The 24228-nt window shown below is 37.2% G+C and overlaps 1 protein-coding gene across 1 annotated transcript; it reads right to left on the minus strand.

Moving 5' to 3' along the window:
• Positions 1-13601: 13601 nt before the first annotated feature.
• Positions 13602-20233, minus strand: Slitrk6 (SLIT and NTRK-like family, member 6). Its single transcript, NM_001106057.1, is given in 2 exon segments — positions 13602-17330; positions 19711-20233. A coding segment is annotated over 1 exon segment (2523 nt). The 5' UTR covers positions 17307-17330; positions 19711-20233; the 3' UTR covers positions 13602-14783.
• Positions 20234-24228: the final 3995 nt, after the last annotated feature.

Below are 24228 nucleotides of genomic sequence, written 5' to 3' on the forward strand. Positions count from 1 at the left end.
CTAAACACTGGTTATAATAATGGTTAAAACTGTCTTTTTATCAGTAAGGATGCTTAGTAGTAAAATACAGGGTTCACATAGATCACAGTGACACAGATCCTACTATGTCTATTGTTATATACCTACATTGAATACTTTTATACCCATGACTTTACTTGTTAAGACCACGAGAAGAATCTTTATTATTTGAAAACATTCTAACATATATTTTATATTCCATCAGTCATCATCTGAATAACACTCAAGTAGCACTAGATGACATTTCTTATGAATAAATTATTTAAATTTTTATTTGATTAAACATTTTTCATAATCTCTTTTTAACAAATGGTGCTGGAAAATAGCTATATACAAAAATGAATAGGATAAGGAAATATAAACTGAGAAATTTTTTTAAATGAATGAACATATATGTAGAATTTAAATAATTTAAGTATATCATAGGAGGTATTTTGAGGAAGAAGAAGAAAAAGAAGGAGAAGAAGGAGAACTAGAAGGAAGAGGAGGAAGAGGAGGAGAAGGAGGAGGAGGAGGAGGAGGAGGAGGAGGAGGAGGAGGAGGAGGAGAAGAAGAAGAAGAAGAAGAAGAAGAAGAAGAAGAAGAAGAAGAAGAAGAAGAAGAAGAAGAAGAAGAAGAAGAGGAGAAGGAGGAGGAGGAAGAGGAGGAGGAAGAGGAGGAGGAAGAGGAGGAGGAAGAGGAAGAGGAAGAGGAAAAACAACATCAGCATCAAAAAGATTTTATGTTGTAAATTACTAAACTGAGACATATCTTCCCTATAATTGGCAGTGTTAATGCAATGAAAAATGAGCCATAGAATGAAACTTGCAAATACACAGTCTTGCAAATGCATATACATTAAAATATTTACATTAGCTATACAAATAATCATTAAAATCAATAAAAAGAGAAAATAAATTTAAAAGACATCCAAAATAACTAAACAGATCTCTGACAAGTGATTTATATTTCTGTGTGCATACATGCATGTTTGCATGTGCACTCATGTGTTACAAGTGAATATAATAAAATATTTTGATTGTTATTAGAGGTAGGCTAATTAAATTATTTTCCACTACAGATCTATGGGAATAACAAATTTCATTGTCTTCACCAAATCTTCTGTGTGTCTTAAATTATAGACTCTTATTCCTTGTAAGTGGGAATCCAAAATAGACCAGAAACATTTGGAAGCTCTTGTTTTGAAAACAAATTGTAGGCCTAATGTGTAATGGAATAATTATTTTCCTTAGGAAGTACTCAAATGAAAGTTTATATTTAGAAAGAACTCTGCACACAAAGGTTGATAATAGCTTTATTTATAATTAAAACCTCTTCCTCCTCTTCCTTCTCCTTCTCCCTCTTCTCCTTCTTTTTCTTCTTCTTCAAAATACCTCCTATGATATACTCAAATTATTTAAATTTTACATATATGTTCAGGATTCATTTTTAAAAATTTCTCAGCTTATATTTCCCTATCCCATTCATTTTTGTATATAGCTATTTTCCAGCACCATTTGTTAAAAAGAGATCTTGAAAAATGTTTAACCAAATAAAAATTTAAATAATTTGTTTATAAGAAATGTCATCTAGTGCTACTTGAGTGTACTGGAATGAATAATGAACCATGCCTCACCTAGCCAATAGAATATTGTTGAATGGTATAAGGAGGCTGTCAAGCCTGACAGACCACAGAATGAAAGTCACTGAATACCAATAAGTGAAAGAAGTCAATCCTGAAAGCCCTCATGGTGTAACGTTCCAACGCTATGTTGGAAAAGGCAGATCTATTCAGACAATGTAGAAGGTCAAACGTTACCAGTGAACGAGCAGTAGGCAAACTCCCGGGATTTCTAAGAAAGAGAAACTATAGTGGATAAAACCATATTTGTGAGCACACTTATCAAAATCCAGTTTAAGTATTCAACAGAATACTGACGAATTTCAGCTGAAAGCAATTGTCACACACTAACTCTTTACAAAAAAATGCCATTTTCCCCTGTGTATGATTGCAGAAAGAGTTGTACCTGTATGAGAGAAAGTTATATATACACTAGTCTATCAATTTGGTACAAAGTCCCAAACTACTTTTGAAATAACACCTACTTGAATTGGAAACAGTTATCTCATACAATTTTTCTAGGCTTTGAAGGGTACATTTGCTGAGATAATGATATTTGCGTGTGTCTGTAGTTGTGCTTGCTGTTTGGAGGAAGGGACTGAGATGAAGGGGGCAAGCATGTACAGCACTGGGACTGAAATCAACACATAAACATGTTCCTCAGGGCCTCCACAATTTTATTTCCTGGGGTGGTTTCTTGCTGAACTTGAAGCTTACTCATTTGGCCAGTGGATGGGTTCTCTGGATAGACTGTATCTGCTCAGAGTCACTCCTGGTTTTTATTTTTGTTTGTTTCCTTTCTTCCTTCCTTCCAATATTTCTTTGTTTCTTTCTTCCTTTCTTCTTTTCTTTCTTTCTTCCTTCCTTCCTTCCTTTCTTTCTTTTTTCATCTTTTGCTAGCAAAGAACAAATCTCAGTTTTTCACTTGCATAGCAGGCAGTCTACACACTGACTCATGTCCTCGACCATCGTCTTTATTCTAACTTACAGAAAATACCACGAAGCTAGAACCCAAACATTGGTCAAATGAAATATGATACTATAATCTGCGAGTGTATTATTACAGTTAAATAGTTTGCTCTTTTCATACATTGGCTTTACATTTTAACTCAAACTAATATGACAACTGAGTGGATTGTGATTTATTTGGTACTATTTTTACTGTTAGATAATTTCATTCTTAAAGATGCTTTTTGAAAAAAATGTATATATTGATGGATAACAAACAGTTTCAGAGATTGCAGAAGACATGGCACAATTATTTCCCAACTATCACAGAGACAAAATTTCCACTCAATTCCATTATTAATAAATAAAAACCTCTAAAATGAAATAATACATACTTTTACATGATACAGAACTATATAACTCATTGTTAATACTATTCTGATATCTCATTTTTCTTTCAAGAAAAGGTTGTTTCTATGTATACTTGAACACAGTAGCAACATATACAAATTGAAGTATTGTGATTCCCATTGTTGCTTAAATACTCTCATAAATACTGCAGTTCTGCAAGGCCACTGCCCTAACAATTAAAGAAAAGAGTGGATCAAAGACAGCAGTAAATTGCAGCTCATGTTCTGCAGCTGTTTCTATTTATAGCCATAATTGTCTAAGGCAGCCTTTATCAACCTCTTGGTTGCGACCCCTTTGTCAGTCACATATAGGATATACTGCAAATCAGACCTCTACATTTTGACTCATAACAGTAGCCAAATTCCAGACAGTGTTTCAACCCAAATAGTTTTAGGGTTGGAGGGGTCACAACAACACGAGGGATTGCATTAAAGGGTTACAGCATTAGGAAGGTTGAAACTCACTGATCTCAGATAGCTCACTTGCTCACTGTTAAAGAGTAGTACTGATTGAAGAACTCATTGAAAAGCTGCAGGTGATTATGGACTATGATGTGATTTAGGATCTTTTTGTTTGCACTACCATAGCATGTAGGTTTGTTTTTAGAGTGCTAAGATTAAGGGCTAAATTATCTGATAAGTAGATTTTTATTCCTACAAATCATATTTGTCTATTACACTTATTTCCTGAAAATTAGCACTGTGCTGTACTTTTAAGAGAACACCCTTCTTTTGCTATGAGTTGCTATACGAATTTATGAGTGATATTAAATAGCAAGGACTTCTGTGTGTTTGCATCCCTCAGAATATGACGAAAAATATGGAGAATAATTAGCATGTATTTACACTAATGGTTGTTTCCTTGAAAATAGTGAAGTCCATTACAATCAAATAATTTCAAGAGTATGATTGTTTTGTATAAACTTTCTTAAAGAAATGAGGTTTAATTTCTCAGAAGTTTTCTATAAGTTGAACATTTAATATTATTAATTGGAAGATCATGTTTATCTTGGTTAAAAAAATGGCATATGAAAAGGAAATCACTGCGTTAAAAGGCCAAGTGTTTTGCTCTCTATGTTTAAAAATGGTAACAACAGTACTCTTTTTCAAAAGTGCCCAATGCTAATTAAGGCAGAAGTATACCAGAGTGTGCCTGTAATCCATTGTTTTGAATTGTTCCCTTTCTTCATTCACTAATCTGCTGAAAGACATTTACTAACAGAAGAGTAATTGTCTATTTAATTTGCTTTCACAGCAGCTAGAAAAGGGTTTTGTATCTGGCTGTCTACCCTGTTATAAACATAGAAGGATGACATTGTATACAATAAGCATTAATACACCTTCTATAAGGAATGGTATCAATAAGGATAATAATACAAGTTATTACTTGCATAAGTAATTAGTCATTAACAACATAATTTAATGTTAAATTTATAACCCCAGTTAAACATCAGTAATGTAAAATATTTGAGTCATATTTTCAGATGCAAACCCAAGGACATATTTCAGGTATCAAAAATTAGAAAAAGTCTAGTTCTGAGTTTCATGTTTTTAATTATAAGTCCATTCCTAAGTCATTAAGTATTTTTTTTAATTTGTTTCTCAGATGTGAGGTTATTCTGGCTGGGGTAGGAAAAGCAACAACAGAATCTATCCATTTACATTAGAATTTTGTTATTTTATAAGACTGTCATCCTCATAAAAAACTGTAAGGGCAAAAGATATGAAAAAAGATCCTTCATCTACTATGAAAGCCATTTTCCACATGAGGAAAAACCTCAATAGTATTTGTGCAAATACATGTTTGAACGACTGTCTTTTCAGGAAGAGAAAACTTCCAATGGTTGTTTGAGTATCAAATGAATGAGGAGTACTGTCGAAAATTCTGTGGATACTTCTTTTTCTGAAAAATAAAATACATCATTAAAGCCTGCAGATTGTTAATCTCCTCTTCTTTTAAAGTGTTTTCCATTATTTATTTGTTAGCTCTCATATAAAAATAATGCAATTTAATATTGAGAATATTGATATCATCTCTTTATAGTTGCCATATACAAATTATAATACACATTTTATATTATCTCATTTAATGTCTATTTAATTAGTAGATGTCACATATAAATACATATGTGATAAATAGAGATCATATATAGGTATTTTAATTGATAAATATGGATATATAGATTTGAAAACAAAGTCCTATGAAGAGATATAAGCCATTGGATCGAAAGTGTCATGTTAATGAGAAAGGGTTTACATATGTCAGATTTCCAATGCTGCTTCAAATCTTAAGCCTTTTAAATTAGTTGGCCAAGGCATCAAGGGAGCTTAAGGCAGCTTACATGATGCTTCAGTTTATTTAACGTGAAATCAATAGAGAGAGGCTTTGTCTGTGCCAGAATACAGGATGTTGATTGTAAAAAGGCAACACAATTGATATCATTTTTTCCTCTACAAATTTTAAAATTTCAATCCCATGACAGAGATTAATGGAAGGTCTAAAGGTCTTAAAGTCACAAGGACTGGCGTGTTCTTTACCGGCTACTGTGACTTTTCCTAGAAATCTTCCTGTAACTTACATATAATACATTAGGACAGAATAAAATAATAGGCTGCAATGATAACATATTATTGCCAATACATTGCAGAAATTCAGTTTCTGTACACAACTCAAGATACACAGGGATACAAAATGAAAAAAGGATGATTTCTACTTGGAACAGGAAGTGAATCACATACAATTAAGGGGATTTTACGTAACCAACGTACACAGCAAAGGGGAAAGCAGTGACATAAGAGTTGGGACACTTGGTTACTCTGCTAGCTCAGCAGTCATGTGACTTTGTAATCAAGTAATGCAATAGCTTTCATTTTGTTTCATATAAAGGTATATAGACCAGACCCCGTGGGAGAGAGACCTCACCGCCTGGTCAGGGGGGCACTCCTGAGGCTGCAGAGCAGAAGAGAACACCAACACTGCCCACTCCTGCCCACATCCCTGGCCCAAGAGGAAAATGTATAAGGCCTCTGGGTTCCCGTAGGGGAGGGCCCAGGAGCGGCAGGACCCCTGCGCCTGAGACACCGCCAGAACCTGAAGGAAACAGACCGGATAAACAGTTCTCTGCACCCAAATCCCGTGGGAGGGAGAGCTAAACCTTCAGAGAGGCAGACACGCCTGGGAAACCAGAAGAGACTGCACTCTGCACACATTACTGATTCCAGAGGAAAACACCAAACGCCATCTGGAACCCTGGTGCACTGAAGCTCCCAGAAAGAGCTGCGCAGATCTTCCTGGTTGCTGCCGCCTCAGAGAGCTCGTGGGCAGCACCCCGCGAGCAAACTTGAGCCTTGGGACCACAGGTAAGACCAACTTTTCTGCTGCAAGTGACCGCCTGGTGAACTCAAGACACAGGCCCACAGGACAGCTGAAGACCTGTAGAGAGGAAAAACTACACGCCTGAAAACACAACACTCTGTCCCCATAACAGGCTGAAAGAAAACAGGAAAATAGGTCTACAGCACTCCTGACACACAGGCTTATAGGACAGTCCAGCCACTGTCAGAAATAGCAGAACAAAGTAACACTAGAGATAATCTGATGGCGAGAGGCAAGCACAGGAACCCAAGCAACAGAAACCAAGACTAAATGGCACCATCGGAGCCCAATTCTCCCATCAAAACAAACATGGAATACCCAAACACACCAGAAAAGCAAAATCTAGTTTCAAAATCATATTTGATCATGATGCTGGAGGACATCAAGAAAGACGTGAAGAACTCCCTTAGAGAAACACAGGAAAACATTAATAAACAAGTAGAAGCCTACAGAGAGGAATCGCAAAAAATCCCTGAAAGAATCCCAGGAAAACACAATCAAACAGTTGAAGGAATTAAAATGGAAATAGAAGCAATCAAGAAAGAACACATGGAAACAACCCTGGATATAGAAAACCAAAAGAAGAGACAAGGAGGTGTAGATACGAGCTTCACCAACAGAATACAAGAGATGGAAGAGAGAAACTCAGGAGCAGAAGATTCCATAGAAATCATTGACTCAACTGTCAAAGATAATGTAAAGAGGAAAAAGCTACTGGTCCAAAACATACAGGAAATCCAGGACTCAATGAGAAGATCAAACCTAAGGATAATAGGTATAGAAGAGAGTGAAGACTCCCAGCTCAAAGGACCAGTAAATATCTTCAACAAAATCATAGAAGAAAACTTCCCTAACCTAAAAAAAAGAGATACCCATAGGCATACAAGAAGCCTACAGAACTCCAAATAGATTGGACCAGAAAAGAAACACCTCCCGTCACATAATAGTCAAAACACCAAACGCACAAAATAAAGAAAGAATATTAAAAGCAGTAAGGGAAAAAGGTCAAGTAAAATATAAAGGCAGACCTATCAGAATCACACCAAACTTTTCGTCAGAAACTATGAAGGCCAGAAGATCCTGGACTGATGTCATACAGACCCTAAGAGAACACAAATGCCAGCCCAGGTTACTGTATCCAGCAAAACTCTCAATTAACATTGATGGAGAAACCAAGATATTCCATGACAAAACCAAATTTACACAATATCTTTCTACAAATCCAGCACTACAAAGGATAATAAATGGTAAAGCCCAACATAAGGAGGCAAGATATACCCTAGAAGAAGGAAGAAACTAATTGTCCTGGCAACAAAACAAAGAGAAGCAAAGCACACAATCATAACCTCACATCCAAATATGAATATAACAGAAAGCAATAGTCACTATTCCTTAATATCTCTCAAGATCAATGGCCTGAACGCCCCAATAAAAAGACATAGATTAACAAACTGGATACGCAACTAGGTTCTGCTGCCTACAGGAAACACACCTCATAGACAAAGACAGACACTACCTCAGAGTGAAAGGCTGGAAAACAACTTTCCAAGCAAATGGTCGGAAGACGCAAGCTGGAGTAGCCATTCTAATATCAAATAAAATCAATTTTCAACTAAAAGTCATCAAAAAAGATAAGAAAGGTCACTTCATATTCATCAAAAGAAAAATCCACCAAGATGAACTCTCAATCCTAAATATCTATGCCCCAAATACAAGGGCACCTACATACGTAAAAGAAACCTTACTAAAGTTCAAAACACACATTGCACCTCACACAATAATAGTAGGAGATTTCAACACCCCACTCTCATCAATGGACAGATCATGGAAACAGAAATTAAACAGAGACGTAGGAGACTAAGATAGGTAATGAGCCAAATGGATTTAACAGATATTTATAGAACATTCTATCCTAAAGTAAAAGGATATACCTTCTTCTCAGCTCCTCATGGTACTTTCTCCAAAACTGACCATATAATTGGTCAAAAAACGGGCCTCAACAGGTACAGAAAGATAGAAATAATCCCATGCCTGCTATCGGACCACCACGGCCTAAAACTGGTCTTCAATAACAATAAGAGAAGAATGCCCTCATATACGTGGAAATTGAACAATGCTCTAATCAATGATAACCTGGTCAAGGAAGAAATAAAGAAAGAAATTAAAAACTTTTTAGAATTTAATGAAAATGAAGGTACAACATATCCAAACTTATGGGACACAATGAAAGCTGTGCTAAGAGGAAAACTCATAGCGCTGAGTGCCTGCAGAAAGAAACAGGAAAGAGCATATGTCAGCAGCTTGACAGCACACCTAAAAGCTCTAGAACAAAAAGAAGCAAATACAACCAGGAGGAGTAGAAGGCAGGAAATAATCAAACTCAGAGCTGAAATCAACCAAGTAGAAACAAAAAGGACCATAGAAAGAATCAACAGAACCAAAAGTTGGTTCTTTGAGAAAATCAACAAGATAGATAAACCCTTAGCCAGACTAACTAGAGGACACAGAGAGTGTGTCTAACTTAACAAAATCAGAAATGAAAAGGGAGACATAACAACAGATTCAGAGGAAATTCAAAAAATCATCAGATCTTACTATAAAAGCCTATATTCAACAAAACTTGAAAATCTTCAGGAAATGGACAGTTTCCTAGACAGATACCAGGTACCGAAGTTAAATCAGGAACAGATAAACTAGTTAAACAACCCCATAACTCCTAAGGAAATAGAAGCAGTCATTAACGATCTCCCAACCAAAAAGAGCCCAGGTCCAGAAGGGTTTAGTGCAGAATTCTATCAAACCTTCATAGAAGACCTCATACCAATATTATCCAAACTATTCCACAAAATTGAAACAGATGGAGCCCTACCGAATTCCTTCTATGAAGCCACAATTACTCTTATACCTAAACCACACAAAGACCCAACAAAGAAAGAGAACTTCAGACCAATTTCCCTTATGAATATCGACGCAAAAATACTCAATAAAATTCTGGCAAACCGAATCCAAGAGCACATCAAAACAATCATCCACCACGATCAAGTAGGCTTCATCCCAGGCATGCAGGGATGGTTTAATATACGGAAAACCGTCAACGTGATCCATTATATAAACAAACTGAAAGAACAAAACCACATAATCATTTTATTAGAGGCTGAGAAAGCATTTGACAAAATTCAACACCCATTCATGATAAAAGTCCTGGAAAGAATAGGAATTCAAGGCCCATACCTAAACATAGTAAAAGCCATATACAGCAAACCTGTTGCTAGCATTAAACTAAATGGAGAGAAACTTGAAGCAATGCCACTAAAATCAGGGAGTAGACAAGGCTGCCCACTCTCTCCCTACTTATTCAGTATAGTTCTTGAAGTTCTAGCCAGAGCAATCAGACAAAAAAAGGAGGTCAAGGGGATACAGATCGGAAAAGAAGAAGTCAAGATATCGCTATTTGCAGATGATATGATAGTATATTTAAGTGATCCCAAAAGTTCCACCAGAGAACTATTAAAGCTGATATACAATTTCAGCAAAGTGGCTGGGTATAAAATTAACTCAAATAAATCAGTAGCCTTCCTCTACACAAAAGAGAAACAAGACGAGAAAGAAATTAGGGAAATGACACCTTCATAATAGATCCAAATAATATAAAGTACCTCGGGGTAACTTTAACCAAGCAAGTAAAAGATTTGTACAATAAGAACTTCAAGACAATGAAGAAAGAAATTGAAGAAGACCTCAGAAGATGGAAAGATCTCCCATGCTCATATATTGGCAGGATTAATATAGTAAAAACGACCATTTTACCAAAAGCGATCTACAGATTCAATGCAATCCCCATCAAAATATCAATCCAGTTCTTCAAAGAGTTAGACAGAACGATTTGCAAATTCATCTGGAATAACAAAAAACCCAGGAGAGCTAAAACTATCCTCAACAATAAAAGGACTTCAGGGAGAATCACTCTCCCTGAACTCAAGCAGTATTAAAGAGCAATAGTGATAAAAACTGCATGGTATTGGTACAGAGACAAACAGATAGACCAATGGAATAGAACTGAAGACCCAGAAATGAACCAACACACCTATGGTCACTTGATATTTGACAAAGGAGCCAAAACCATCCAATGGAAAAAAGATAGCATTTTCAGCAATTGGTGCTGGTTCAACTGGAGGTCAACATGTAGAAGAATGCAGATCGATCCATGCTTATCACCCTGTACAAAGCTTAAGTCCAAGTGGATCAAGGACCTCCACATCAAACCAGACACACTCAAACTAATAGAAGAAAAACTAAGGAAGCATCTGGAACACATGGGCACTGGAAAAAATTTCCTGAACAAAACACCAATGGCTTATGCTCTAAGATCAAGAATCGACAAATGGGATCTCATAAAACTGCAAAGCTTCTGTAAGACAAAGGACACTGTGGTTAGGACAAAACGGCAACCAACATATAGGGAAAAGATCTTCACCAATCCTACAACAGATAGAGGCCTTATATCTAAAATATACAAAGAACTCAAGAAGTTAGACCGCAGGGAGACAAATAACTCTATTAAAAATGGGGTTCAGGGCTAAACAAATAATTCACAGCTGAGGAATGCCGAATGGCTGAGAAACACCTAAAGAAATGTTCAACATCTTTAGTCATAAGGGAAATGCAAATCAAAACAACCCTGAGATTTCACCTCACACCAGTGAGAATGGCTGAGATCAAAAACTCAGGTGACAGCAAATGCTGGCGAGGATGCAGAGAAAGAGGAACACTCCTCCATTGTTGGTGGGGTTGCAGACTGTTACAACCATTCTGGGAATCTGTCTGGAGGTTCCTCAGAAAATTGGACATTGAACTGCCTGAGGATCCAACTATACCTCTCTTTGGCATATACCCAAAAGATGCCCCAACATATAAAAAAGACATGTGCTCCACTATGTTCATTGCTGCCTTATTTATAATATCCAGAAGCTGGAAAGAACCCAGATGCCCTTCAACAGAGGAATGGATACAGAAAATGTGGTACATCTACACAAGGGAATATTACCCAGCTATCAAAAACAATGTCTTTATAAATTTCATAGACAAATATTTGGAACTGGAAAATATCATCCTGAGTGAGCTAACCCAATCACAGAAAGACATACATTGTATGCACTCATTGATATGTGGCTATTAGCCCAAATGCTTGAATTACCCTAGATGCCTAGAACAAATGAAACTCAAGACAGATGATCAAAATGTGAATGTTTCACTCCTTCTTTAAAAGGGGAACAAGAATACCCTTTGCAGGGACGAGAGAGGCAAAGATTAAAGCAGGGACTGAAGGAACACCATTCAGATCCTGCCCCACATGTGGCCCATACATATACAGCCACCCAATTAGACAAGATGGATGAAGCAAAGAAGTGCAGACCGACAGGAGCCGGATGTAGATCGCTCCTGAGAGACACACCCAGAATACAGCAAATACAGAGGCGAATTCCAGCAGCAAACCACTGAACTGAGAATAGGACCCCCGTTGAAGGTATCCGGGAAAGAACTGGAAGAGCTTGAAGGGGCTCGAGACCCCATAGGTACAACAATGCCAAGCAACCAGAGCTTCCAGGGACTAAGCCACTACCTAAAGACTATACATGGACTGACCCTGGACTCTGACCTCATAGGTAGCAATGAATATCCTAGTAAGAGCACCATTGGAAGGGGAAGCCCTGGGTCCTGCTAAGACCGAACCCCAGTGAACTAGACTTTTGAGGGGAGGGCAGCAATGGGGGGATGGTGGGGAGGGGAACACCCATAAGGAAGGGGAGGGGGGAGGGGGATGTTTGCCCGGAAACCGGGAAAGGGAATAACACTTGAAATGTATATAAGAAATACTCAAGTTAATAAAAAAATTTTTAAAAAAGGTATATAGAACAAAAGTAAACAATCAAATATTTGAAACTTTTTCACAGATCATAATACCTCACATGAGATACAAGCCAATAATCAATAATAAGTAGCAAAATATATGACAAAGGAATATGTACTGTGAAACAAATATTTAATTACTTAAAATATTGTACAGCCTGGAAGCTATAATATTTTTAAGGTTCTTTCAAATTTTTATCATGTTTTATTATCTTTGATTTTTGGGATATCTGTAACTTGAGGGCTATACTTACATGGTTTCATAAATAATTTTGTTCCTCTAGATAAGAAGTTGAAAATTCAGATTATTATTTTCAGCAATGAAAAGTACATGGAGATGTAAAGGGAAGGATAGTCCTGAAGGTGGGATTTTCTTCGTGCACGTATGTACTTGCATGCACAGAGCAGTTCAAAGGTTTCTGAGGCGTGGGCTTTGCTAAATCTTGCTAATACTCCTGGGGTTATGATTGGGATATAAGATATTGGCAGAAACTCAACTGAGTGGGAGAAATAGGATAACACATTGTATGTTCAAGGTTTTCCTTTTACTCGATGATTTGTGTGTAAATTCCATCCTTGGAGAAATTATTAGTCACTGTTTTCTACAAAACATAAAGCAATTGTATGTGCATGCATTTTTACCTAGAAATATTTACTTTTAGGCAAAAATTCAAGCATGTGTCTTTCCAAGTTCTGGAAAGGAATGAAGTGATGTTGGTTTACAATGAGCCTCTCAAGTGCTGATTCCATCAATATAAGAAATAATTTACTATATAAAGCTGGTGAATGTGATTACACATTAGACTCAGATCTAGTCTTCAAATCTTTGGGCACAGGCCTCACAGGATTGACAGAAGGGAAAAGAAAGGAGTACTAAAAGGTGAAATTCTGGGTGGACTACTCAGACATTGCTGAAAGACATTGTTACATGTGTGGGCAAAAGTACATCTTCTACAAAGTACTTCTTTTATTAATCTCTCTCCCCCAATAAGAACTCAGGATTGCAATGTATTAAAAACACAGACTTCAATCATGTTGAGTGATTCTTTTGTCCTGGTAGAGTCTAATATATGAAAATTATAAATACAAATGGATAAGCAAACAACCTATTTCAAATTTGGTTAGGTGTCATTCCTATGGAAAACCAAAAGGCTTACTCCGTGTGTGTGTGTATGTGTGTGTGTGTGTGTGTGTGTGTGTGTGTGTGATGAACACAAGACTTCTATGCACACACAAACAGAACCAATCTTTTCTATATGCAGAGAGTATACAGAGGTGATAATCATGACATGATTGAATCACAGCTTAGAGTAATTGATTGAAACACACTTAAATGTGTTTTCATTTAGTTTTATTGAAGTGAGCAGTATTCTTGAACTTTCTTAAAAGGCACCCAAGTATAATTATCTTGTGAACCAAAAATATACAAAACTGTACAGAATAAATAGTTCATAGAAATCTAATGATACCTCCTTGTAAAATAAAGCTATACCATCCCTCTCCTGAGGCAACTCAGAACACTTACCTTTAGAAGTGCCTTTTGCTACTAGTCTACAACATCTATCAGGGTATGTCAATAAAAAATAAAATAATTTTTACTATTCATTTTACACCTTTGAGTTACTTGCCACAAGAGATATATTTTCATCATTATCATCCAGTCGTACAAATAATTGACACTATGAAAAGAAGCAAACCTCCTAAGTGCTCTAATCATCTATTCAATAGAATCTCAGTAGCATTTAAAAAATATATCCGAAGAAGAATAGAATGTTGAACACAAACAACATACCTTAGCCTCACAGCAGCTTTACATCAGAAACATCCACACAAAAGGTGTAGATTAAACTAACACGTTAGCTTAGTTTCCCACATGAACTATTTGCCATCTTGAGTCTTAATTCAGAAAGCTTAGCAGTGGCATTTGTCTATTCATTCCTTGTTAAAAATTGTGAATCATTAATGGCCCACATAATTACAAAATTTACATTTTTAATCACTATAGCCATTTCAAAATTTAAGTTCCAGTTCCCTTTTCACTTCATTTTGAGAAAATTTGGCGCGTTTGGCCATTTAAATTTCTGACATATACGTTGGTTATGAATATATTCCTTACATGGTATGTATATATATATATATATACAGGTATATACTTAACTGATGAGATTTAATTGTATTTAGTCATGAATGGAGTATTCAAGAAACTGGAGCTTTTTCTATGTTCAACCCTTTAGGTGTGCAAGAGAAATTCTATCAAATACTTGTAAGCATGTGAAGCAATTCTACTATAACCCCTGCAGCAGTTATGTGCAAGGACTTGCTTTATTTGGAACAGGCTATACTGCCTGATGATAATGCCATGGCTTCCTCAATTATCCCTGAGTTTCACTTTCTTCTTTTATCTCCCATAGGATTACTGCTGTGCTGAATTCTGATTGATGACACCCGCGTAAGGCACTTATTTCAAAGGTCTGGACTTAAGTCAGAATCACAGCCTTTCTGCAAAAGCCCATAACCATTTCCTCTATGTCTGCTGTTCCAAGACTTCTAGATAGTCAGGCTCAGCATGCAAGTTCGCTTTGAGCTCAAAATACTCATTTTTAGTCTGTTCTACCAGCACCTTCCTGGGTCGTGAGTACATCAGAGTTTCCATTAGTTTCAGCTCCTCGTGGGCTCCAGGATAGTTAACCTCTACATCTGGCTGGAGCTGAGCAATATTTTTCCGTAGGTACTCTGTGATGCCAAGCTGCTGAAGTTCTCTTTCTTTGTCCAAAATGTTCCTGTATAGTAAACTCGCATCCTGAAAAGGTAGGAAATCTGTTGATTGGTCTACGACTTTGTATTTCATATTTGAACCTGTAAGGGGTGAATGATTTTCTCGTTCCAACAGGCTCCTTTGAAGATGCTTCGCATCATTTCCTTCTTTATCACTTCTTTCTTCAACTTCTTCCAAATGCTTTGGACCGAAGGATGGGCTTCTGTAGACGTGAACCATTGGGCTCACCATGTGCTGTTCGTAGAGAGAGGAAGAGGGCCTTTCCGTTGTATGGTGAGTTGTTTTATGACCATACATGCTGTACTGCAGGTGTACAGGACTGGTGTCTCTCAGTTGCTCCTCTACCTTTTTCTTCTTGTATCTTCTTCTGCGGTGGAGGACAAATACCACTATCCCCGCGGCGCAGAATACAATAGTTATGAACACAATCAGAAGTCCTAATATCAGAACCGATAGGGGCACAGCATCAGTTAGGGAACTCAAAAGGGTACCAGCCACATCGGCTGCCATTGTGGGAGAAGTGACAATAATGTAGCTAGTCTGAGTTGGCATGGAAGGGTTATTCACTAAACCAGGGCAGAGAAGTTCACTGTTGAGGGCTTTTAATTCCTTTTTGTCAAGATGCCCTGGGGAAGCGCAGAGGATGTCATCCGTCACGGTGCCCTTGCCAAGCTTGTGTATCCATTGCTGCAATCCAACCAGGTCACAGGAGCAATCCCATGGGTTATCCTCAAGGTCAATCTGTATCAGTAAGTCAAGGTCATCTAAGATGTTGCTTACAGGTAAATGGGTGAATTGGTTTGTTTTAAGATTTACTCTAGTTAGAGGAATACCTAAAAAAATATGTGCCGGTAAAACGTGAAGGAGATTGTTATTTAAATAAAGAACTTTCAGTTTAGGCATTGGGTTGAAGGTCCCTGGTAATATTTCCTTTACCGCATTGTACTCGAGATACAAATACTCGAGACTGGAAAGACCAAGGAACATGCCTTTATATAGTTTGGTCAGATGGTTGCCATTGAGATAGAGTTTCTGGAGCCTTGTCAGGTTCATAAATGACCCTTCTTCAAGAACTTCAATACGATTGTTTCCCAAGTGAAGCATTTCCAACGTGAAATAGTCCATCAGGTCAGCCTTCATTAAAGTATGAATAATATTGCCTGCAAGGATCAGCTTTCTAGGACTGTGTGGAGGAGGTTGCAGATCTGACACACTTTCAATATTGCGTTCCTGACAGTGGATTAGAAGTCCTGAAGGGGAGAGAACTTTGCAGTTGCACGGAACAGGACAATAGGGTACCGGAAGCTGAGTGGACGGCTTCGTAAGGTAAGGTACGGAACCTGGCGCTTTGGTGGGTTGTTTTAAAATGGATGTATTCTTGCTTGATAGGCGGCTGTCACTTGTGGAAGATGTTATGGCCAACAAAGACCCTGCTGGGTCCTCGTGCTCTTCATACACTGGGGGAGTAGGGCAAATAGATTCCTTTTTCAATCGGCTCAGTATGCTTCCTTTGAAAAGTGGAGGGCTGTAGCATATGACGTCACCAATGATAGACTGTGGAGGCATATTTTCCAGCCAGTTCTTTAGCTGCAATAATTCACAATTGCAGGCCCACTTATTGTCCTCCAACTGGAGATCCAATATCCGGCCAATGTGTTCTAAAAAGCCAACATAAGGCAACGTTTGCAACTGGTTTCCACGAAGATCTAGATGGGTTAAAGGAACGAATCGAAATATGTTTGGAGGAAGACTCTCGATGGCATTGTCATTTAAAATTAACACTTTCAGCCTGTTGAGCTTACTGAAGGCACTCTGTTCAATCACTGTAATGAAATTATTATCAGCCTGCAAGAATTCCAGGTTCTCCAAACCGTGGAAGGTATCCTCTTTGAGAATCTCCAAGGAATTGTGATTGATATGAAGTTGTTTAAGAAGTCCAAGGCCATTAAATGCACCTGTCTCGATATCTGCTATGTTGTTAAATCCAAGGTGTATTGAAAGGGCATTGGTAAGCCCAGAAAAGTCATTTGTGTGGAGCGTTGTCAAGCCATTATTTAATAAACTTAAGTGGAAAGGTCGTGACGGTGGCACACTTATTTGGGATAATGTATTGATGCCCTTTTCTTCACAATTTATTATCATTATGCCATCTTTCTCTTCACAAGTACAAAGAGTGTCGCAAGAGCCTCTGACTGGGGGCATGGGTGACTGCGACTGTAGAGATAGACAAGCAAGAAGAGAGGGATAAAGGAGACAAATCCTCAGCTTCATTTTCTCCTACGATGTGATCCGTGTCTGTTAAAGAAAAAAAGAATTCCAATCACAGGGGATTTTAATGGGCAAAAGCAGGGAGAAGTGTCTGATAAGGTTTGTATACAAAGGAAAATACCATGAAACTACAAATAACTTGTCATCATCTCTACATTTTCGTTTAGTTTGAATAAACATTTAAGCAGAGTACTTTAACTTTAACTTGTATCTTCCTCAAAAATAAGGACAATAAAACATTATAATTTTATGTCAGCACTTGTGATCACAAGTGTTAAAAAGTACTTTTCACAGAGAAGAGAATTTCTCCTTGGCTACTTCAAAATGGTCCAAACGGAATATGTGGATATACCATATCTAATTTCCCTTGCAACAAATTTCCATGAATGACAGAAAATTGTATATATATATATATATATATATATATATATATATATATATTAAAATATAGAGCTCTGGTGATAGAAGAAACATGATAAAATGGTGTGAGTGTGTATATAAGTATGTGTGTACACCTGCAAGTTCATTTATGTTTCCAGGGAGCCTGAAATAATTAATTTATGTATAAGCATATCTTTGTTGTAACTTGTTCTGGGTTTGCAAAAATATGCAAAGTATTGAAAATTCACTTGAAAAGATTAAAAGGAATTTGTGTCTTTAATTGTATAATAAAACTTAGTATTATAAAAATGATTTAGTGATGGCTCTTTTTTTTCCCCTGAGGCACTTTGTATAACATTTTTGTGTATAAAATGTGTCTGCTTAAGAATACCCACACTTTAAAAAAGTCACACTTTGTCTTGGATTTCTAGATAAGAGATACTTGCTGCTGCTTTTAAACTTCCTCAGGAATGAAGTAAAACATAGTTAAAAAAAGAAATCAACAACATGTATTTCAATATTCTGTAAACAAACAAATAAACAAACAAGCCACAATACAATACAAGCAATGACCTCCTGTAAGGATCTGGCCAATGACTTCCAAAGGACACAATAAGCAGGTTGTAGGACACTGAATGTCACCACACAATTCAGCCTTCACTAAGGCATGCATTTTCTAAAAAACTGGGTCTGAAATAAACTGCACGCCTTTAAAATGTTTCAGGATATGCTCTAGATGACTAAAAAAAAGTGATAGATTAGTTAGCAATCATATATATAAGCTATCAGTCCCCACAAAACTGCAGGCATGTGAGCAATCCTCAGAAAGATCCCCTTGGAAATGATTGGAGAAACACACACACACACACACACACACACACACACACACACACACAAACACATTTCTTTAAATATTTGCCCATAGATAGATAAATGAAGTTGAAAGACAAGCACCATATATCACAACTACTGAGCATTACAGTGCTGACGGATGCTCTCAATTTTGTAGATAAAATACAAATGGTAGCATTGATGATAATTAAAATTACAATCAGATAAAATATCCTAGGTTGAGTCAATAAGGCTGAAAACAAACTTTGGCTCCTGAAAATATATTGCTTCCTTGGAAACTTACAATCCGAAGTTGCTGGAATGCAGAAGACAACTGAAGGGACAGAACAGTAGAAAGCCTGTGCATGTTACAGCAAAGTTAAGAGGCTTTGGATTTCCACAGGGCGAAAGACTAATTTTAAACAGTTCAGAGCCCTCTGCTCAGAACTAAGGAGCTTGGGTCGAGCCTTCTGCTTGTGCCTTGGCTCACAGAACGTCTAAGTAATTCATAAATTACTAACAAGGAGTTTGATTCACTTCATCAATGGCAGCATCCCGAAAACACAGTCAATATTTTCCAGATGTTAACAGCTTATTTCTTTTTTAATCTTATAGGCGATTTATGCTGTTCAAAATGTGCATGGTGGAGTTTCAAATCTTTTCAGAAATGTACAGCTCTTAAGAATCGACCTCTCTTTCCCATATCTAACATAATCTTAAAATAGTCACAACTCCATTTGCATATTTTCAAAGACTACATAATTTCATGACAGAACCGTATAAAAGTATCATACGAAGTTCAAAGCGTTCTCTGATATCTTGCCTACACTTGAAATTCAACCGTGGCATCCAGTTGGCCCACGGAAGGCACACACTTTTAGTTTCTAATAACAAACTGCATATTTAAAAAGAAATAATGGCATATTATGGAATCTGCTTTTCCCTGCAGACAGCTGTTGAACTAAATGCCCGTTGCTCAGGAGAAAAGGCATCAGCTGCAGCGTTAGCTTGGCTAGTGAACAAAACTAAAACTGAGTATCCTTTAAGGAAAAGAAGAGAGAGAAAGAGAGAGAGGGAGAGGGAGAGAGAGAGAGGGAGAGAGAGAGGAAAGAAGAAAGGCATAAACTCACTATCTTCAAGATAATGCAAACATCAATATATAAAAAAAAAAAAAAGCTGCAAGCGCGCCTCTTACCTGTAAAGCAGACACTTCCTGGTGCTGTAAGAAATGCCCAGCTGGAAGAGGTGTCCAAAGTCGGTCAGTTTCCTTATTGAAAAAGAAAACACCAACCACAGGACCACAGTGCACTTTCTCCTCAAATATCACTTTCTGTCAAGTCCCGTAGCTTCAGAAAGTTAAAACATCTGGTCAAAGGCAAAACGCTGAGTCCTTATTTTCATTGAAAGTGTTGCAGACAGAGCACACACTGGAGCATCCTGAAGCCCGAGTCCTTTTCTCCCCCAATTAATATTCACAGCGTACTTCACAGCTATGCTGACTTTGTTTTGCATATAGTTAACCATTGACAAGCTGGTGGTCACAGTAAATAAACAAGAAGCTTTGCGGAGACCGGGGGTGTTCACTCTTGCTTTCTTTGATTGAAGATCCAGACTGCTGTAATGCTGTCCTTCCTCTCTCGGTCGAGTCTTTCTAGTTAGCTCAGTTTGTTATTAGTCAGATTGCCAAGGACTGGGAGGTAGGCGTAAATAAAGAGACTTCTTGGCTTTTGACTCAGCCTTTAAGCCCTTCCCCATCAGAAGTGCTTTAATCTGCCAGTGTCATATAACACAGGAGACAGCTCCACCTTGGGACTGTTCAACTCCTCCTATTTCTGCAAGTGGCGTTCTGCACTGCTTTTTTGTACCAAATAGAGAGCGAATGGATTTTGGTGGAAATGATCGCATTTTGCTTTCGATGCTTAATAATGTATTTTGTTATGAACGAAAGAGGAATAATACAATGTTGAAATTGTTTCTTGCGCAGCAGTATACTGTACACACACACACACATACACACACACACACATGCGCACACAAAAAAAAATGACAAACAGGCTTCCTGCACAATAGTTAACTTCCTGTCATTTTGTGCGTGGTGTTTTGAGTTGAAATTGGGCACTAATTAAATTTGAAAATGTGACACAAATTGCTTGCCTGAAGAACGTGGCTTTTTCATTCACCTTTTAAAAATAAATCAAAAGCCTTACGTGTGACTATAGTTTTCAGGCTTCATTATTTTTCCCCCCTGGAGAAAATACTTAATAATGAAGCTAAAAATTAGGGTCCACTGCTGCTTCTGATTTATTCAGATTTTTGTTTATAATGGAAGTGCAATTATTTTAAAAGGTGTTTAAATAAATAAAGTTATTTGCCTTGGTTGATAATGCGCATGTCATACTCCTACATAGGAAATGCTGTTTTACAAATCAAAGTGAATCTAGTTACTTATGTAGCAACGGTAGCATTCTCATTTTAATTGTAGCAGCTGAGAAGAGTATACGCCCCTAAGTAGTTCATATTTAAAAATTGTTTCCTCAAATCTTATACATTTTAAAATCTTTCTGAGGAAATGTTTTTGAAAGACTTTATTTCTTTAGTTCTTTAATTGTTTGATTACAAGAACTTTTTTTTATTTATAGCATTTCAAATGCCTGATCATTTCATTCTTAAAATGAATATATTATGTACCCATATCTATTTCTCCAAAAACATTCTGTTTAGATTTCTTCTTGCCCTAAGATTTCAGAGACCATATAAACAACCTTAACTCGCACTTCAGAAAGGTTCACTCTGATGATAATTATATCATCAAAAAGGAAGGATAGCAATTGGATTATTATTCAGTGACTGACAGCAGGTATACACAGGTTTTCAGGGGTTTTGTAACTATTATTTTTATTATGTTGTCTACCCTTTTCTTTTACCTGTGACCATGGCATTGTGTGCATTAAAAGAGAGGCAGTACCAAGAGGACAGGAAATAAAAGTGAGAAATAGGAGGATGAAGACTGGGCAATTGAATTAAAGCTAGAGAATCACTGCCAGATTGTTCACAGATTGGTTAGCTCAAACCTACTAGTAACATAGACAGGAGGCTACGAGTTAGAGTTGCCAACAATCAAAAATTAAGAGAGAATAGGAACTCCAATCATCTTCAGAAAACATAATTTTTCACTTTATTATTTTATATTGAGAGGAAGAAACACACACACACACACAAATTACGCTCTGTTCTGTTTTTGCCTGAACTGATGTATTGGCCTAGTTTTAACCACTTTGAACATATGTCTGTTTTCCAGTAGCAGAAATTTTAAGTATTATATCTTGGATCCATAGAGATACATTATCATTTTAGTATATAAATTACTGTACAATTAACAAGAGGAAAGAAATTACGAGGCTTAAGATGCTATAGGGTGGAAGTGTGGGACAGTGGTAGAAGTTGGTACAGCATTCCAAAGGCCTTTGAGTTTGCTCCCAGCACTGAAACAAAATTCACTTCTTCTCTTTCAATTGGAGCAACAAGAAGAGTTATTGTGAGTATAATTTGTAAAGTAAAAATGGTAATGTTGATAACTCATTTCTAAGAATAATCTTAGCATTTGCTAAATATAAACCTAGCAGATGTAGAGTTATAGGTAACGTCCTGTTCTTTAGACCTTACTAACTGCAATGATCAGTTATTTCATTAGATAGATACAAAAAAACTCTAAGCTATCAGTGGCAGGTGCATATTAGCAATTGCTAAAAATAATGGTGCCTTAAACATATTTTCTCACCTTTCTCCGTGTACTCCAGGATTGGGAAATGTTCAAAATTAATGTGAAATTTCTGTCTGTCTGTCTGTCTGTCTGTCTGTCTGTCTGTCTCTCTTTCTCTCTCTCACACACACACACACGCACCCCACATGTTTTAATATGCTGTGTAAAATTCTTTTGATAACCAGAGTATACATTTCTAAATGATAAATATGAAAATATTTAATTAATTAATTTATTTTCATTTTATTTGTTTACATTTCAAAGATATCCCCTTCTCAGTTACCCCCAAACCCTCCATCCCATTTGCCCTCTCCCCCTTTGCCTCTATGAGGATGCTCTTCCACCCAGTCACCCACTCCACCTCACCTCTAGCATAACCCTAAGTTGGGGCATGAGTAACCACAAGAGTAGGGTCTCCCTTCCCATGGCTGCCAGACAAGGCCGTCCTCTGTTACACCATATTTGGAGCCATGGATCCTTCCAATGCATACTCCTTGGTTGGTGGTTTAGTCTCTGGGAGCACTGGGTGGTCCAGTTACTTGATACTGTTCTGCCTATGGGGTTGTAATCACCTTCATCTCCTTCAGTCCTTCCCCTAGCTCTGAAATTACTTTATTTAAATTGAGAATATCATGCAGCTAAAAGAAATGAGTCTATTTTTGATAGTCCTTTTACAGAAGTGGAAGACAGCTCATTAATAGTATATTTAGATTTATGATGCATAGTTGCACGCTTTTCAGCTTTCATGTAGGAAACAGAAGCAATTTTAATTGCCTTAACTCAAAGTTTTTAGATGGGTAAAAAAATATGAAATTTGAGCTACTTCTACATCCCTGTGGGACACATAAATTGGAAGGTAAAGATACGGCTTAGACAAGAAGAAAGAAAAAAAAAAAAAACAAGTAACAGAAAAACAAAACGAAGAGCCAGTGTGATGTAGTTCAAGTCCTGTTCTCCCTCCTTCATGAAGCCCTTCTTAGATTCCCAATATTGCATAAGATTTTGGAGTGCCTTCATCAAAGAATTGTCCAGATCAGAGTGACCAAGGGACATGTTTGTGGGAATTGTTTTAATTGTTAATTGGAGTAGAAAGTATTAACACACAGTGATGACCTCTCTCTTTTTCTGTCTCTGTCTCTGTCTGTCTGTCTACACACACACACACACACACACACACACACACACACACACATATATAATATATATATATATATATATATATATAAAATCTGTCCTGACTGTATAAATGAGGAAAGCAAAATGGGCAACAGCTGCAGCAACAGTGTTGTTGATGTGTCTGCTTCTTTCTGATCTTCACCGTTGATGTAACATGAGGGTCATAGAGTGACAGATTGTAAAATAAAAATTTAAGTCAAGTACAAGTTTTTCCTGCTAAGTTGGTTTTAGTTTAGGTCTTTTATCACACCGTCAGAAATGATATTAGAATAGTTTCTATAGGGTCACATGTAAGGTGTTAAAGGTGGGACACCATGTTGACTTGTTTATGTCAACTTGACTTGCACAAGTTTGATGCATGAACTGGGAAACGCAGCTGTGAAGACTCTCACCAGACGGCCTGTAGGCAAGGCTGTGGTTCATTTTCTTAAATTAGTAGTTGATGTGTGAGGGCCCAGCCCATGGCTGGTGTTGCCACCCTTTCATAGATGTTCCTGGGATATATAAGAAAGCAGGCTGAACAGGCAATGAGGAGCAAGCCAGAGATCAGCAATCAATGGTCTGTGCATCACTCCCTGCCTATAGGTTTCTGTCTTAAGTTTCTGCTCCAACTACTGTGGATAATGAATGGTAAGCTGAAATAAGCCCTTTTCACACCAAGTTGGTTTTAGTCATGGCATTCTACCACGGAACTAGAGTTAGCCAACACAGCACAATTATAAGTTCAAGAATGATATTATCCATATAGTGAGTTCAAGGCCAGCCTGGGCTAGATGA

The sequence above is a fragment of the Rattus norvegicus genome, chromosome 15, assembly GCF_021556685.1.
Source record: "Rattus norvegicus strain SHRSP/BbbUtx chromosome 15, alternate assembly SHRSP_T2T, whole genome shotgun sequence".
Taxonomy (NCBI): Eukaryota; Metazoa; Chordata; class Mammalia; order Rodentia; family Muridae; genus Rattus; species Rattus norvegicus.